Here is a 19082-nt window from a genome sequence, read left to right as displayed (position 1 = left end):
TGAAAACACAAAATAATAATTTATTTCCCTTGTTAAAAGCCCATTTTAATGGTCTTTGAACATGGAGACTCCCAGGAGAGTTTTGTGTTACTAGAGTCAATAAATCATCATTGTTCCTGGTCTTTTTAGCCTTTATTAAATTCTATCACTGACAAATATGACACCCAAGCAATCTTGTCACTATTATACATAATTTTGTCCATAGAAAGATTTATCCATATACATACGTATGGTATTAATCCTTTTTTTGTTTTCAAGTTCACTTATAGATTGCCACCATAATGTTCACCTGCTGTGGCGACAAGCTTGCTTGATGTCAGGAAGATAAAACGTCCATGACGTCTCATTTGTATAGCAGAAAAGCTATTTTCCCAGAGTGGAATGCAGCACACGTGGGGGATTTTAAGAAAGTGTGTTTTAATCAAGCTACTCAGTTTTCATGGACAGATTGGTGGAAGCTGCATAGCTGTCACCTATGCAGATAGCAGGGCCACAGAGCACCTTGTTTCAATTAGTTCTGGGATAGTGTTTGCTGCGGAGATGGCATCGACTATGGTTGAGTCACATGGGCTAAAATGGCTTTCTCCAAGGACATGTGTTCTGGAGAAATGGTGTCACTTGTCAGAATCTAATGAAGCACTCTCCTGGTTTAATCAATCCTCGCTCTCAGAAAAAGAGGTGGAAAGGAAGTCTAGGGGAAAAGGAAGAGAGGGAGGGGGAGGGATCTATAGCGAGGGAGAGTTTCATGTAATGGGCCTCTTCTTAGCAAATACCTCACTCATTTACATGCAGTTCAGAAATCTCCTGAGAGCAAGTTGACAAGTCGTCAGATCTGATTAATCAGCTAATTACCAACGGGTATCAGAGGCCGTGTTAAAAAATAGAGACAATTAAACAGCCTCACAATGTAAGTTATTTTTGATGAATCCTTCTCAGCAGCCTTTAACTGTCTAATAGGAATGTCACTCAAGCAGTCACCCCTGTAAAATATTGCAGCTGAGAAAGCAACAGGAATAATGCGGTTAAACCTCAAAGATCCTCCCCAACTTAAGAGAGACAGAATCAGTCTTTCATTAAGATAATCAGCTTTTCCACCATCAGACTCTGTTTTTGTGCTTGGAACAAATCAATGCTGCCATCTTAAATTTCTTCCTAGAGCTTAATAAGTTCTGATGAATGGCTGTTTTGCGCGGATGGCCTTACAATTATGTCATTATCACCCCTGAGAAAGGATATGTGTGGTTTTATTCTTGGCAGCGCACAGTTTTGTGACATGTGGGAAAATTAGCTTCAGTGAGGGGGAAGTGCATTTGTTTACTCATTTTAACCTTGACTCACCCACACACCAGCACTCGTCTTTGAGAGATAGGGGCCAGAGTGAGTCAAAGACGTTGCATTATTCCAGCCATATTAGCAGGATCAGCTATGAATGATGATATCAGATCAGCTAGGGGTCAGCTAGTATGTGAACCTATGGATGATTCCCCTTACAGCTTAGCAGCGCTAACTTTCATCTTCCTTTGTCAGAGCTGTGGCAGAGAGCTGCTTTAGAGAGCAGAGGTGCAGTCAGCTTTGCCACAGGGCTTTACCAGTTGGGTTAAACTGGATGGAGTGACAGCGTTCTCATCAATTTAGCAAGAAAGCGTGAGGATGGATCCTTCTGTAAGCACAGTCAACCGGTGCCAACATCTGTTCACGCTTCCCTGAACACGCAATAGTTGGCTGCCATGTGAGAAAATGAAGTTTAGAAAGAAGAGGTGGGGAAGAAATCCTAGTCATGTGCCAAAATTATTTGAATAAAAAATATATATATAGTTAGACATGTATAGGTAATGTATTTATGTCACTGAAGGAGAAATTTGAGTTCGTCTGTCTGATTTTTAAAATTTATTTCCAGCCAGACAGCATCGGGGACGTGAAAGAGGAAGAGAGGGCATGAAACTGTTTACAGGCCTTTATGTAACAGCCTGTGTCAACTTCTAGTGTTCACTGGTTGTCACTTCTTCTTTCCTTCTAGTCCTACAACACTATAATGTGCAAAGACAGTAACACACAGTGATAGTGAGAGAAGGTGACATTGATTTAAGAAAAAAAAAAGGCCTATGTGGATTTTTATTTACATTTTTTTTTCACCGGAAGCAAATGAGGTTATTGTCAGGAGAATTCAGTATGCCTATATAATGATTGTGAATGCTTACCCGCCAGGTTGGCAGGAAAGCAGCAGCGGGTAGTGGGAAATAGCACAGGGAGCTTCCTCAGCATAAATTTAAATTACTGACAAGAAGATGCTATCTGAGCTGACATTAGATCTTTTAATTGCCTTAAATATTATCACGACTCTAACTGGTTGTGAAACACACCCTTAAAAATTTACTTGACTTCACTAGTCTAGATTGTTGCAAGATATTTTTTCTAAAATTTGATCTCTCAATTTTTTTTCCCGCATAGGAAATTAACAGCTCAGGATTTAACATCCAGATTTTAAAAAACAAGAAAAGAAAGAAAGAAAAAGATTTAAAATTTTTAATCACTCCTATTGGATTAAAACCTTATTGATTCTTCACTGTTATATTCCAGTTTCCATTACTGAAAGAGTCTTTGTAACAAAATATACCAAAAATAATCTTAAACTCACTTCAGTGACTTTGGGAAGATTTCAGCTTACATGTGTATTATTTAAAATACTTTACGGTCTCCGCATAACAGTAAATTCCAGTAGATAATGTAGTTTATTTTTATCAGCTGTGAAACAGACATGACGGTCAGTCCATTGCTGCAGGATCTGTTGGTTTTCTCAATGTGATAATGCGGCGATCGGTCGGCGTAATAAAACTTGCGAGACTATGGCAAGAACATCCTTGAATAAAACAAGTAATGCACCATATATTACTGACATCTAACAGCAGTGCCACTACGTGCAGCCATTTGTCTCTTTCTTTTCTCTGACAGAGACAAGAGACATTATGATGTCAGCTTTGCAAAGGCTCCTCTAGCTATGTGAAATTTGTTTGTCTTCGCCTGTCATGGTGGAGTCTGTCTCAATCTGTGCGCTATAGCACATTGCGCTTCTCACATCGCCGCCTGCATTATTCATAGATTCAAAGGCCACATGTGTATATCCTGTATATTATTACACTGTCACTTCAAGCAGATGCAGGTTAAGGGAGCATTTTGAGGATCTTGGTCTTCTGCTCCCTTTGCTAGCTTGTTATCACCCTTGAACTTCCTGCTTCTGCAAACCTACAAGGGTTTTGGTGTGCAGGCTGACAGAGTGACTTCTAGCCCCCACGTTCTCACTGTGGGGAGGGGGAGTTGCTCTTTGCTCAGATCCTGCCAAGATCACACCTCATTATCCAAATGAGACATTAGCATGGCCCGTTCCCTCGCTTGCACAGCATAGGCCGCCCCATAAAGTCTCTTCTGTGTTCTGTGCTGTGCCAGGGGAAAGCACTGAGGGGGAAGATATTGTGGCTGCAGCTCATTTTGCATAAAATGGAGGAGGGAAGTGCTCACTGTGTAAAAAGAGTCTTTTTTTTTATATTTGGAGAAGAAGAGATAACCCGGCTGGAGATGTGAAATGCAAATGTCACCAGGGGAGAGCATGTGAGAGCAGAGCAGCTGAGATCGTAGTGATTTATCTTAACATTTGTTTCTGCATGGCTTGCTGTTTCTGCTCTCCGGAGGATATGCAGAGGAGAGGGATGTGGCAGACAGATGGAGCAGGGGGATTGGCTGAGCCCCTTCGGCCCAGCTCACCTCCTCTGTCCTCCTCCTCCCTGTCCACCCGTGTGGTGTTGGATCTGTCACGCCTCCATGAGAGCCTGATGAAGTAGGTCAGACGCTGTCCCGGGGTCTGACCACTGGCTCCGAAGCTGCTGCTGCTGCTGTTGGTGATGCTTTGTGGTGATTCACTCATTACGCTCAAAAATAACAACAGGGGGAGAAAATAAAAGGGGGGGGGACAGAGAAAAAGCACAGGGTAGGATGGTGTGGTAAACAAACAGCTCGCTGACCTCTTGCTGACTTAATACGTGCTAACATGCAGATTTGTTTGCTGCATGTCTGCTGACCCAATAACTCAGCTGCACATCACTTTGACTAAGCACTGCAGCCGCAGATGCAAATGCATTAATAATGTTACCTGCGTAAACATGATTTTTTAAAAGAGTTGCATTGGCATTTAGATGCTGGTGTAAATATTCATTGCTCATTAAGGGTGCATTAAAAATGATTATTGCCCCGTAGCGCAAAATGACGGATATTATACTTGCAAGAGGACCAGCTTGATTTCTGAAATGTTCTGGAGCGCCAGTATTTTCCTGTACTTTCAAATGCGACCTTCATGTCGGATTACTGTTATAATAGTCATAACAATGGCGGCTTTGTTTATTTCAACTACAAATAACCATATATAAAAGCAGAGAGTCGGTGGTGTGAATTCTTGGTCTCAGTCAGAGATGACACGCTGTTTCTGCTGAGAGGAGATGAAAACAAGAAACTGTCGCTGTTTTTCTGACTCGATGGTCCTGCAAGTTGCTGCATGTTCACACGTTGAGGCTACAGATGATGTCACCCGTGTTTTGATTCCAGTAGTTTCACAGCATTGTCTCCTCCAGCATATCCCATCCTTCTAACCCACTGGTTTTATGACAGGGAATTGGATTTGAATTTGTGGGAAGCTTTTAATGGCACAAGTGAGGTGAGCTTGTGTCTCTGAAGTCAGTGGAAGCAAAAACAATCTATAGAGACAAACGGGAAGAAATGGCAGCTATTGGGAGGGAATATCTGATAGGCTGAAAAAGAGATTTGCCCCAGCCGCAACTCTCAAAGCAGCATGTTAAATTCCTGTCAGTGATGAGCTTTTATTCGTCGTGGCAGCATTACATTTCCATGACTTCAAAACCACTGGCAAATTCAGACAAGAGAGGTAATGAGGATCTGTTAAATCAGTGAATTAATGTGTCTTCTCTGATTGTGCCCTTCCTCACTCACTCGCTCATTATGCCATTCTTTATTTTGTGTTGTCACTCCTCAAGCTCTTAAGGCGTTTGCTCAATCTTTTTCCTTGTTGCCACTCCTCAACTTCTTAGAGTAGCCCTCTATGTTCTTTTCATCTTTTGTTGTCAGCTGCTTGTTCCTCCTTTAGTCATATTAAAACACCACTCCCAGCGCCACTCTTTGAAAATCCTCTCTCATTTTCCCAGCTTCTTTCATAACCTTGTCCAAGTGATTGCGCTAAGTCTCAGGAATGTTTTTACCTGTCTCTCCTCCTTTTTTTCATGTGCAGACATGACTGGAGCACACCCAGTAACAGTATCTGCAGGACGGAGTTGTGAAACTGTTTCTCTCACTTTAAAGCCCCCTCTGCTTTCTACAATCATTTCCTGCACTATCTCTGAGCATCTGCTGCTTCTACATTGAAATGCAAACCCCTGCTCAGAATACATGTTGTTTTCTGGAGCCACAAATCATTTTTATTACAAAATATATATGCATGTATATTATATATACACAGCATTTATTCATTTTTTTTTCTTAAGTCTCACTTGTGTTTTGCACAAATGACTCAGATGAGAAGCTTTCATTGCGTTGTGAAGAAAACATATTGTGTCACTTGGATATTTGGAGGTAGTAAATCATCCACTTGATCATGTCAGATGTGAGGGTTCAGAGTGGTATGAATAACCCAATATGAAATGGCATTGTTGTTTGAGTAGCTGTAAGATTTCCTGTTATTTCCCCCCCCCTGTATAAATCTATCATGCCTCTGGATTGAATTATAGTCTTTCACAGCACATCCTTCCACCTATTAATCTCAATACTACATTTTATTCGTTGCAACTAAAAGTTCCCCCACTATCTGCATTTTTCCTCACGGGTGTTAATAGACATTGCCTTTTACAGCATGGAACAGTATCAGGGCCATTGTTGTGCTGCTGAGGTCTTTTTTGATCTGTCCATTGGCAGGTAATGCCGGCAGCGAAGGCGTGCTAGTGAAACGCCTCCTCATTTTTCTGTGCTGTCAAACACCTACATAACCCAGCCATTCATTTCATTTATTTTTTGATTATATAAGGTGATTAGCTTGCACCCTAGCTGCTCTAATTTAACATAAATTCACAGAGTCCGTGAACTAGACAAAGCTGCTGTGCTGGATATATGTTCACGTATGCACACGGCTGGTGGTGTGATTTTACAGAGGGATAAGCACAGAGAGGAAATGCGCTGGGTAACATGGTGAGAGCAGACAGTCCTCTTTGCCAGCACGGCGTTTTAAGTTGCAAAATAGAAGCAGTGTTCCTATACTGCACTCAGTGATTTGATGAGCAATTTCTGGTCTTTCTGAGTTCCTGAGTTCTGAGTTCCTTTAGATCAGAGACTGCTGGTGGTACCGCGCACTCGTTTTAAAACTCGTGGTGATCGGGCCTTTCAGACTGTGGCACCACGGTTGTGGAATTCTCTCCCACTGTCTCTTCGCTGCACGGACTCCATTGATTCTTTTAAGAAACAGCTGAAGACATTTTTATTTAGAAAAGCATTTGATTAATTTCTTCTTATGCTGTTTTTATAGTTTTATTGTTTTACATTGTTTTATTTACTGTTATATTGTTTTTATATTCCCATTTCCTGTGTTGTAAAGCACTTTGTGATTTTTATCTGTGAAAAGCGCTATATAAATAAATTTTACTTACTTACTTACTTACTTACTCTCTCTCCCTTAAAGTGCCCCAAACACAGAGCTGAAGCTATCTAAAAACATCAGTAGTCCTCCTTCCATTGCCGCTCCAGTAAAACAACTTAATACCTCCTTTTCGAAAACGCAATTTGTTGTTTTTGGTACAGCAGCTTGCAAAGCTTCCTCCAGGCTGGATACACCAGCCTAAAACCCACAAAAAATACCTGGAGGTTTACAACCTCTTTCGTGTCTGTGCTTTTTTTTTTTTTTTAAATGAACACTTGTACAGTTATTAGTGTTGACATTCACATTCGGCAAATACGAGTGTCAGAGGTAGCTTCGCTTGATGCTTTATAGCAATGAAGATGGCAGGGATCACCTTCTTTCACTGCTGCTATTCTGCAATTTAAATGCTCTGTCCTTGTGTTTTTGACCTCTTTAAATGATGGTAAATATGGAGTCTTGGCAACCTTTGAAATGCAGTACAATAATCTCCCTAATTAAGATTGAATAAGGGGACTGATGAGAGCAAAAACATATCCTAGTTACAGACGAGGGCAGTGAAGGGTAGAAGAGAGGATTACAGGAGAATATTTTTCCTTTTCTCTTTGCCCCTTCAATCCTCTGGATTTTCACCCGTCTTTGGACTTGGTGGGAGGATGTGTTCTCTAGCAGGGGTGACCTGGCTCTGCTCTCTCATTGATGTGTGTAATGAAGGCCTGTGTCTGAATAATCCCATTAGGTGGTCAGATTAAAACCTGAGCTGATATTTGAGACTGTGCCCGGCACGGCTATAGAAATTGGAGAGCTTTGCTGTCGGCCCTTGGAGAAAGGGTCCAGATGAAGAGCGGCTACGGAGAGCGACCGTGTTTGGGAGGTCTCGTCTGTAGACTGATAAAGTGCCATTGTAATTAAAGCAGAGCGGAAGGCTTTAGTAGCTTCCTAACTTCACTCACTACCATCATTTTATACTTGAATTAGGTTTGAGATTCATCATTTCCAGTAAAGAGCATTTCTCACCATGTGTAATGGCTTTGATTCACCCGTTAAGGGCAATAATTTGAAAAAGATTTTCTGCTTAAGTGGGAAATTTGTCTTTTTTGTGTTGCTTGATGAGGATGGCTTAGATTTGCTGTTATTGCAGTGGTGTTCTGATTCACCTCTATCCGACTTACTGATTACGCGTGGGGATAATTTATCTCCAAGGAACATTTAGGATTGCTCAACGTAAACCTTCATTTTTGTTCAATTATGACCCATTACTTGTAAATGAGCTTCAAATTTCAGAAAGACACTTTGCCCATGCATATTTTCCCCACCCCTGTTAGATCAACACAGATACAATTCTGAACCTTTAATAATCACCATAAATCATTTGTGTGCATGTTGTACAGACTACAGCTGAAATTCAGTCGTAAAAATGTCATAAAATAAGAAACACATCCTTTTTCTTTTCGAATACAGCCAACGTATTTAGTGTTATCAGTGTGTGTTACATTATCATGTGCCTAATGGGCGTGTAATTAAGCAGTAAGACTGGAAAGACAGTATCAGAAGGAAATGAAGAAGCAGCATGTGTTTCACCTATATTGCTTTTCCCTGCCTTTTTTCAGACTTTACATACAATTCTCTGGTTTGCTCCGTGTGAACAGGAAGCTCATTCCTTTGTTTCTCACAGTCTCGTATTCCCTTCTTCCAGACCTTTCCCACACCATTTGTTTAGTAGATGGTGTAACTGTGTTGTATCCCCCTACCTTTCTGTTGAGGATTCAGTGTTCACCATTGAAGTTAAATGTGCTTCTGCTCTGCCGGTTTACCTAAGCACTACCTATGCGCCTCAAGGCTTTGATCACATTTCAGATAAAAAGTCTCTCTTGTCTGTGTGCTCTAAGGAGCTTTGCACAGTTTGTAGTTTCAAGTGAAGATGTACACATACGGGACAGCACTTTCATGTTAGTTTTACTGTATGCTGCACCCACATTTGACTCAAAAGTAGTCCTTTTGTTTTGTGTGGGGTTTTTTTGTTGTTTTTTTTCCTGTATGTATGCTGTGCACTCTCTAAATGGTGGACTGAACATAGCGCCTCATTTTAGTGATGCTATGGACATGGCAGTTGGGAATTTGAATTTTGAATGTCAGTATAGAGTCAACATATTCCTTTGGCTTGTGCAAGGTGAAATCCCAGCCTTCATACTCTAGCATCTTTGTCATTATCTCTCACAGGCCATTAGTCATATTCGCTCTGTTCTAGATTGGAGAACACCGAGGCTTATGATAATTTTCTCTCTTTTCTCCTCTCTCTGTAGTCAATAATATATATTTTTCATGGAGGCATATGCTATTTTTTGCCATGTGCTCCTCTGCTTGAATGGAAGAGCTTCGTGTTTATCAGCTCTCTAAGTGCATCATGGCTGTGTATGCTTGGCTGCTGATAATCATCTCTGGCAGTGCTCTTTCATTTCATTACCACGATGCTGGTGATCAAAATGTCTTGTTTTAATTATTTATGCTGGACTGTACTGCAGTATATCGTTGAATATGTTTACTTTGACTTGTAAGTAAAACTTGTTAACTGAAGAGCCATATCAATTATAAACCCATCTCCAAAATGTTAGGATGCTGTTTAAAGTAAGAATAAAAACAGAATGATTTGCAAGTAGCGCAATGCCTATGTTCATCAGGAACAGTACAATACCAATGTGCTGGGGACAGGTCTGGACAGCAGATAAGCCAGTAGACTCCTTACAGAGACATGTCTTAAAAAGACAAAAGGAAAAAAAGAAGTAGTGAATGTAGGACCACCTAGCTATCACAATGCCGCATTTTAGACTATGCACTGCTCCACCCTGGTTGCCTTTCTGCTGTTTAACTCAAAGAATAAGATTCTTAAAAATGAGCAGACATTTTCAACATTTGAAATGTTGTATTTGTACCACTTTCAATCGAATATAGGCTTTAAATCACTTGCAAATCATTTCATTCTCTTTTCATTTTACACAGCATCCCAGCTTCTCTGGAAATGGGGTTGTAATTCCTTCACTGTTTGCCTATTAAATTGTTTAATTTTCCTCCGCCTTCTAATCAGAGAAGAAATGATGGTTAATGCATGCTGACAAAGCTTCATTTACTTTAATGTCTTCAGTCATTTTACTCTTTGATGGTGTTGTGTGGTGGACTGGCTGTTTTTTTTTCATTACTTCTGCGTCTAAAACTGCATGTGGCTGTAGCTGAGCTTTTACGATATGTCACTAAAGACTACTGTTGGGCTGGGAGGGGGTGTTGTCGTGGGGCCAGGGGTCCTTCCCTTTCCCCTTTGCTTTTCCGTCCTTGTCTCCCTTACTCCATCTTTCCTAAAAAAAAAAAAAAAATGCACCTGCACAAACGCACCTCTTCCCACCAGAGCACTGACACACTCCCTTCCATCTGTGTTTTCCTACCCAGAAATTCCTGTCCCCACCTACGGTGGCACCACACATGTCCCACAGGAGCAACACAATGCAGGTGTCGCCATCGGGGGTGCTGTGGGGGGTGTTGCCCTCTTGGGTCTGGCGGCCATACTGCTCTTCATATTCCTGCGCCGCCGCCAGCGCACCTTCAAGGGAGACTACAGCACCAAGAAACATGTGTTCGGAAATGGGTACAGCAAGGCTGGTGGGCTGCCTACCCACCCCCCCATCCCTAAGAACTTGCAGTACCCGGACGACTCGGACGAAGAGAAGAAACCCGCCCAGATTGGTACCACTGGAGGGTTTGAGGCAGGCGACCGTGATTTCGATGCTGAATCAGACCTGAAGAGGCCCTATTTCACTGTGGATGAAGGAGAGAGCCGAGATTACGATGAGCGGACTCTGGCTTTCCAGTATGAGCCTGAATCTGAAATAGCCGATGATATGATCTCTCAAACCGATGGTTCTGTCATTTCTAAGAAAGAATGGTATGTGTAGTGGCATGCAACAACCAAACCAAACAACCCTTTGTCCCCCACCTCCATTCCACCTCACCCTTCACCTCCATCACGACCCCCACCCTCCCATTTATCAAACTGCACTATCATAGTCCCTCTTTTGGTCACCCTAATATCCCGCCCCCTTTCACATCTGACCCCATCCAACTAATATCAACTAGAAAATCAAGTGTCTATTTAAAGTGCTAGCAACATCAACTTCTCAGCATTGGTATCAGTACCATCAGGTGAATGGGCAAAGTGTACAAACTAAGGTATGTAGATGGACACACTGTTGCTGACATACAAGGTCGGTGTGGTGATTGGTCGATTAATCCTGGTGTATTCTTCATTTCGTGTATTTTTTCATATTATAAATGTGTTAAATGTATAAAAAGAGACAGCAGGTTGAGGTTTTGCTGAGCACATTTGTGAAAGTCCTACACTGGATGTTCAGTTTGTTTTCTTTTTCTTTTTACATTAGCATTGCAGTTTTGTTATTGTTTTTATAAATGTCTTTTTGTATGATTTTTAAGTGACCAGAGAACTGAGAGTTAAGTGTCTAACATAATTACAGGTGGAGTTCTACGTGTGTGTAGTTTTGTGGTCAAATGTTTCAGAGAAATTGGGGGGGGGGGAAATGGGATACATACTGTTTCTCAGTGGGGTTAGCGTTACTAATTTTTATATATTCGCAGCATTAAAACACATATGTTAATGCTGTTTTCCAAAGGTGTGGCTAGCATTTCTTGACCCCCTGTGTTTATGTGCTCGACTTGTTTCTTTACCGAGAGGAAGTCAGTCTACTGAGCCATATGGACATGGCAGTAACATATAAATATCCAGTATGCTCTATTTTTTTTTTATTAATTTCAAGCGTTAGTGCCCTTATTGTTGAAGCAGTATAGCCGAGGAGAGAAGGGCTGCAATTGTATCATACAAAACAGTTTCTACTTTTCAGTGGTGCATCACAGTCATGTCCAAAAGACACTTGGTGAGTTTCACAGGGAAATCTTCAAAAATGCTCTGAAATGTCATGATTGTCATTTGACTTGAACAGTTTGACTTGTGTACACAATCTAGAAATCTTACCACTGTAATGAAATGTCTGTCTTTTGCATTTAGCTGTCATAATTATATTTTTTTCTGACCCTCTTTTTTTTTTTTTTTCTTTTCAAATGGATGTCAGTCAAAAGTGTCTGAGGAGTTTTCCTGTAACAACTCTGTCTCTCTTTATAATTGTGACTTTACTGAATAGTTGGCTTACATCAACAGCATTTTCTATGAGGAGTCATCCATGGACACAAAGGACACAAATAGGAGAAACTGATGTTTTCATTTCAGTCTGAAGAGAAAACATGCTAACAAGGAAAGGGAATTTAAAATATGGTGGCCCTTCTGAAGTCACCTGCTGCTTTCATGATGCTTTTGTTCATTTTCTTTTGCTTTTTAAGTGACTTTCCAGAGATTTTAAGGTGATTTTAAAATTAAGAAGAGTTGCTTCCTTAATTTTGGCATCTCAGTCTGCTAATGGGGAATCAATGACTCTGTCTGCAGGCTCTCTATATACTATATCTATATATGTTTTTAAAATCACCGCTAACAAGTGCCAGTGGATGCTAGCATAGCTAATGACTTGTTTCTCTCCTCAGCACATAGGTTCATTACACAATCAGCAAAATGTATTTGCATCAAAAAAAAAAAGCGCAATGTGAAAAATTGGTTATAATGGAAGCATTGGAGGAAATCTATCAATGTAAACGACATATCTGACTGGCTCTGAACAATATAAATACTGTATTAAGCCTTATTTTATGCATGTTTTGTGTGTGGGAGTGGAAGTGCATATGTTGCTATTTTTTTTCCTATCAGTTCCAGTGTGCTTATCCTCATTTGCAGCTCAGAAGACTACACTTTGTCGGTGTCGTCAGTATTGACAGAGGTATGAGTTCCTAGGTACACAGTACCCAGCAACAATTTTGCAGTTAACACAAGAAAAGTGTAAAGTATATATAAATATATATAGAATAATAAAAATGAAAAAAATAACATCTCTGTGAGAGCAGTTCCCTCTGCTCGAGATGTGAATGTTTTACAGTCCACGCTTGTCTACTGTATGTTTTTAGATGAGCATGTTAATCATGAACCTCAAACTATATTGTATTTTCAAAACAAATCAGCATCACAGTATGGGGAATTGTTTTTTTTTAAGTCTGTTAGTCTCAATTTAGTTAGTCAGCCTTATTTTCTAAAGCCTTACTTCTTTTCTGTTAAGTGCATCTACTATGGAGTAAGTACAAGGTCTGCCACTGAAGGTTTCAGAGGGGGAAGCTCATTGACAGCAGTGGGGTTGCTACTTTCAATATTCTGAAGCAAAATACAGTTTTATAGTCTTTACTTTATTGTTCACCTGCAGGTGGAGTGCTTTGCTGTAACTTTTGAACTTCACACAGTTTGCATCATAGCATAATAGACACAAACATATCAAAAGCATCCTTTGTTCATGCATTCAGTGCCTGTCAAAGTTAGGAGGCATGGGGTAGTCTAAACAGTTACTGCTCCACCATTCAAGCTATTCATACCCAGAATAATATCGTGGATATTATTAAACTACAATGCAGACCGCAAGCCTGTTAAATATAAGACAGCTTATGGTCGCTTGCTTACAGTGAATATTATAGCAGGTATAGAGGAGCTTTAGCAAGGTACAAACAATGTGTGTACACTTGATCTTTAAATCAGCTAATTCTGCACTAATTCTGAGAGTTGAACACCTGAAGAGATCTAACCTTTGCAACTTGGTTGCACGTCGCTGAATTTTCTGAGCACAACATTTGAAACGCTGGTCCAGTTAAGAGAAATTCAACTTGTACTTACAAACATCACCCCCGTTTAAAGCACAATTTTAAGGTTTCATCTGACATCTAACATCAGTTATGTCACCACTGCCACACTTGCTTGTCAGATATGTTGGCGTGAGAAAGCCTTTTATTTTGGGGTCAACAGTCTGTATAGTTGTATATGTAAACATTGTCTTCATGTCGTTGGGGTTTTATGAGTTTCTATTTTGTAATACTGACTGTAATTTCATTCCATCCTAATCTCTCTTTTTTTGTATGTTTCAGTATGTTTCAACATTCCACTGTAAATAATGTACATAAGGTTGAGATTATAGTTGGGATTTATTTCGGGACAGCCGTGTAGGGACCCTGTCATGTAAAATATGCCTATTTTGACCACAAACATGGAGACTCGATGATGGATAGATGATGTTGATGCATAGCTTATTTCCAAAGTCCCACCTAAAAATGCTCCCCTAGTACATTTTTTTAATATGCCAGTAGTGGCTTCACTGTTGGGGGTAATGCATACAGTGTGTCGATGTAATGTTATTAAAAGAAAGTCAAAAGAGAGAAATTGTCTGTATGCAGCCATGTGAATGTATATTTCTGAGGGTGATACAAATACAAAAAACAAAAAAATCTATTGTTCAATTGTGATGACCCAGTGAAGTAACTTGTATTTGTTTTCAGCATTAAATGAGTTCAATAGTCAAAAGCGTTCTGTCCCAGTTCACTGATTGGATAGATGTGTGTTATCTGATTGAATATGGTTTATGTCTGCAGCACATTTCTTATCGCTGTGTATTGATTTTGGTAATTGCAGCTTTTTCCCAGTCGGTTCGACCAGTAATTTATCCTTGTCACCTCATGCCGGTGCTTATTTGGACTTTTTTTTTAATTATTATTATTATTATTTTCTTGTGAGCCTTAAATGTAAGACATGATACGTTTGTTCTGTAAATAAATAAGACTACAAATAAATCAAATTTAACAAACATAGACCTTGTTAGTACAATATTTAACAATTTCAAAAAGCACAAATGGTGTCCAGGCTACAGCAGGACAGTTCTCAATGTACCTTATTGATCTGTTCACAGTCATCGCTGTAGTTTACTGTATTTTTTTAACCTTATGAGACAAAGATGACAGATTCAAAGCGTTTTTCAAAGCTACAGTTTCCATATGTGAGTTACTTTAGTATAACGTATGTCTTCATTTTATCTGAAGTTAACACGAGACAGATAAAAGGATACATACAGTATATTATAAGAGCCTTTGATGGTTATAACAGTAGTTTTTGGTATTTTTCTACTTTAATTGGAGAGCAAAAACTGTCAGGCAGATGTTGATTTTGAGTTCAGTGCTTAATGAAGCTACAGTGATATGATGAGAGAGGCCCAGTGTAGAGGCAGACAGATCTGTCTCAGACTGTGGGACTCAAGTGCAGACATCTGCATCGTGCACATTAAGAACAGCCCAGAGTTTGCAGCTGTTGCCATCCATTTGCTAAAAGAGCCCTTTGTAGCCCAAGGGGCTTTGATGGCACATAGGCTTTTAACATGCATGGCCGTCTAGTTTTTTCTCCTCCTAATAGAGCCAGGAATGGAATTCTACAGCATATCCTCTATCAAAGTACTTTTTGGATGAAATATGGCTAGATTCCTGTTCTAAAGTATGTTCCTCCTGGGTCATAAATTCAAAAGCGAGTTTGTTAAAGTGTCTTTTACAGTGTGTGATGTCACTCCATTTAACACGGAGTGCAATAAGAGAATACAGATTACTCTAACATATTATGAATGAGAAAATTGAAAAACAATCTGACCGTGCCTGTCATTATTTATGTATTTCATTTTGTCATTAAATCAAGTTCCGAAATGCTTTATATTCAAATTTGAAGAAATCTTCAGTACTTCAACACAGAGTTTTCATACATTTTTGTGGTGAATCACATACCAATTCGATTTAGATTTTTCTTTAGACGTCTGTTACATTTTGTAGGCCACAACTGTTCGCTAAATTCTGGTTTTAACCCAACCATCTGTGAGTTGTTGAGCTGCCAACAAGCCAGAAAAATAAATAAATAAATAAATAAAAATATCAGTCTTAATGAGTTCAGGAAAGCACACAGACAGCCTACGCCACGAGTCATTAAACTACAGTAATTAAATAGTTAATGATCATAGTGTATATTAATAAGCAATCCTTTGGGATGGCTTCAGGAGGAGAGTGTAGTCAATCAGTGAGGTGGCTTTTAGTAGCACTAGTTTGTTCCTTTAAGGCTACTTTGTGCACATATTTGCATACTGAAACAGGGAAAATAATATCTGATTGTGTCTCGTTTAGATTTATAATGATTGGACTCAGCTGTGCAAGTCACATTATGAAATATTTGTAATTGTTATTAAAATAAAATCAGATGACCATAACTATGTCACAGACTGTTACAGTGTCTTAGTTCCACAGTTTATGCATCACTCTTTCTAATACTGCGTTCTTATTTTAAATAAAATGTATTGTTATTTGCACTTGTGCTATCCCACATACACTCTGAACTTATATTGCAGTGATCCATAATGAAATGTATAACTCTGAGGGGCACGTGTGCTCTCATAATAAATATGCTGCAAGTATTTAAACACATTCCCAGCTAGGGCTGTGCGATATGACCAAAATCTCATATCCCGATATTAAGACATCTATCGTCCGATAACGATATAAACCACAAAAATGTAACGTTTCCTGTAAATTCTGTGAATCTCGGGCAGCTCGACTTGCGTGAAGTGTTTCCAGCTGCGCGTCGCGTACCTGGAGTAGAGTGTTTTAACTGATGCATGAAACTATACATTTTTAGACATAGGTTGTAACAGCCACCGTTTTCTTTGTGAGTATTTATTACACAGCGTGCTGCGGGAAAAAGCCTGTTCTGTTTGAGTCTAAGGTTTATTTTTTTAGCATCTGACGGCTCTTTTTTGCTTCTCATCCGTAAATACTCTAGATCTTTCACGTGATTCAGTTTATTTTGAAAAGTCTCAACAGGATCTTGAGCTTTATTGTGAAAGGTTTATGTGGAAATAACGACAACGCATAAGAACAGGCGCTTGTCTGTCTGTAGTGTGGTTATATTAAATATAAAGAAGGAGAGAATTTTAAGAAATTAATATAGCCACTACAGTGACCATCAAAATAATGAAAAAATATTGCCGTAAACAGTTTATTTTGCGACACCACGAAACAAACGATAGCGTAAAATGAAACGATAGACGTTTTTATATCGTCATCCGATATATATCGTTATATCGAACAGCCCTAGTCCCAAAAATGATACCGTCTACCAATATACAGCGTTCAACCTTTAATCAACAATGCCATCTCAGTTTTGTTTTTACATTTACACAAACGGCCTCAGAAGTTAATGTTCTGTAGATGTGTTAAAAGATAAAATACTTCATTTTTGAAAAAATTGATAAGATAATATGCTGATATTTCAGATCTTACAGCTTTGCTAGTGGCACTCTGAGAATGCACTTATTAATATCAGCTCTGAGTCCTTGTTAACATGTGTAGAATGACATAACCTGCCAGCAAAGGTGCCTCTCAAGTAGTAGTGATATTACTTGCAATTGACTTCTGAACACTTTCTGAACAATCGTTTCATCATTCTATCATGATTATATCAGGAATGTAATTTGCAATATGAAGTTATGGGAAGCCTAAACTTAGTTTCAGAATAATTAAATCTTTGTTTAAAGTTGCTAACAAATAAATATGCAATTTAAATTCGCTAATTTTCAAAATGTAATTAAATAACACAATGGTGGCAATATACTTGTTTGACGTTCAGCAGAACAGTGTCTGCTATGTTGGCTGATATACTTTTTTTTTTAACTTTGATAAATAAAAGTTGGGCTGATTTTAACTCCATCAGTGTTGTACTAGAAATCTCTAAAGTTCAAGGATGATAAAACATAATGCGATTCAGTTGCATATAATTTGTGTGTAAGCAAAATTAAAAACAGTAAGTTACTACAAATTGTTTTTTAATTTAGTAGAACTTGAAATGTTTATCAGTGGGTAAACAATTAGCATTGCTTACCCAGAAAGATCAAGTACTGTATACTTGCAATAAATAAGTTGCCCTAACTTAGTTATCTGAAGTAAGCTTTACTTGGTTGTTTTGAGGTTATGAGTTTGCATCATTTTTTTAAGTTCTAAGAACTAATTAGATTTGACAGCATGATTGGAATGTAATAATCACATATAAACTGAAGCACTGGACATAGATTTTGTTTTTCTTATGACGGCACTAAATACAAAAATATAAGCATATTTTATCTGAGAGGACACTAATAACCGTGCCAGTCTTCATGGCACTTAATCCAGTAGTTCTTATGTGATGATTTTGTCCAACGGACAGAAAGGAGGACATCCAAAAGCAATGTTCTAAAGATAAACACACAATGAACTTTTAGGCAAACACCTTAGAATGTGTTATCACATTCATTCTTGGTCACCTCAGTGTGAGTATGTTCAAATGCTCATCCATTCAAGTATTCTTTTTGCTCTTAGTTTTTCTCACTAGTGCAAATTAACTAGAAATATTTGGAGCTATTGTATGATACACGGTTACAAGGTACAATCAAAAAGTTGCCAGGTAAATAAAATAACATAAAATACTGAGCAGATTTTCCCTTTTCTGATATTTTTGCATTTTAGCATTAATGTATCAAACTGGCTCAACTTCCATGCTGAGGATCATTGGTGGTGATGAGACCTGTGTCTTTGGCTAAAACCCAGCAGTTTTCAGTAGAAGAGTCCACAGTTTCCAAGCCCATAGAGCAGGACCAATAGCTTGCTCTTTTTTTCCTTTTTGTTACATTTATGAGGTTGTACACTGTAAACTTGTACCAGTGGGTGCGACTGTCAACGCTGTAGCATTCTGAGGTCTCTAGAGGAGAATATTCAGCAGAAACAGACTAAACTGTGATGCGGGCACATGATGAAAAGCTGGATTTTTCTTGCCGCGTCAACACAATCAGCACCTGCCCCACTCACCAGATTTGCCTCCCTGTGAGATCCTCCACTTCCCCAAAATGAAATCAAGGTGAAGAGTCAGATTTTGATAAAGTGTAAATCCAGTGTGCATCACAGATGCATAAGTACAAGTGGACCGATGGGACATCTGAACGATCTAAAAATAGCAGCCATCCAGACATGCAGAAGAACATGATATTAAACGAGAGACAGCCAAAATAAAATTAGGAGGGTTTTTTGTTTTTTAACTGCAGATTTCTGGGATCTTGTACATCTGACATGTGCTGTTACATAATTTTAATAGAAACCTGCCAGGCAATTTACATGGTACATCAATTTATCCCATAATATAATATAAGACCCAGAGGTGCCTCATGCCAGCAGGCAAGGCAGGTAACCGTGTGGGCCCCAGGTGAGGAATAACAAACGTTAAACTGCAGCAGTGGCAATGCGCAAAGTTTGACATGAAAGTCAGAGAGGAGTAAGGGATCCACCTTACTCCTCTCACTCCCACTGCAAATGGTGTTTATGATTCTGTTTAAACAAACCAAATGACTGACTGTCAATCAATGAAAATGAAGAAGAGTTG

General features: G+C 39.2%; 1 protein-coding gene across 4 annotated transcripts in view; it reads left to right on the top strand.

Annotated features, from left to right (window-relative positions):
- The window catches only part of nectin1b (nectin cell adhesion molecule 1b), a 158780-nt gene that overhangs the window by 60310 nt on the left and 79388 nt on the right, over nucleotides 1-19082 (top strand). Inside the window, exon 6 of one of the 4 annotated variants that reach the window (XM_084950603.1) lies at nucleotides 10118-14459. The exons of the other annotated variants lie outside the window; for them this stretch is intronic. Coding sequence (XP_084806729.1) covers nucleotides 10118-10620 — 503 coding nt within the window. The 3' untranslated portion in view covers nucleotides 10621-14459. Of the gene's footprint in view, nucleotides 1-10117; nucleotides 14460-19082 lie in introns of those variants that run through there. 4 annotated transcript variants of the gene reach the window in all.

Source organism: Perissodus microlepis, chromosome 14 (genome assembly GCF_051167445.1).
Source record: "Perissodus microlepis isolate ML-2025 ecotype Zambia chromosome 14, ASM5116744v1, whole genome shotgun sequence".
NCBI lineage: Eukaryota > Metazoa > Chordata > Actinopteri > Cichliformes > Cichlidae > Perissodus > Perissodus microlepis.
This window is presented reverse-complemented; position numbering and strand designations above follow the sequence as displayed.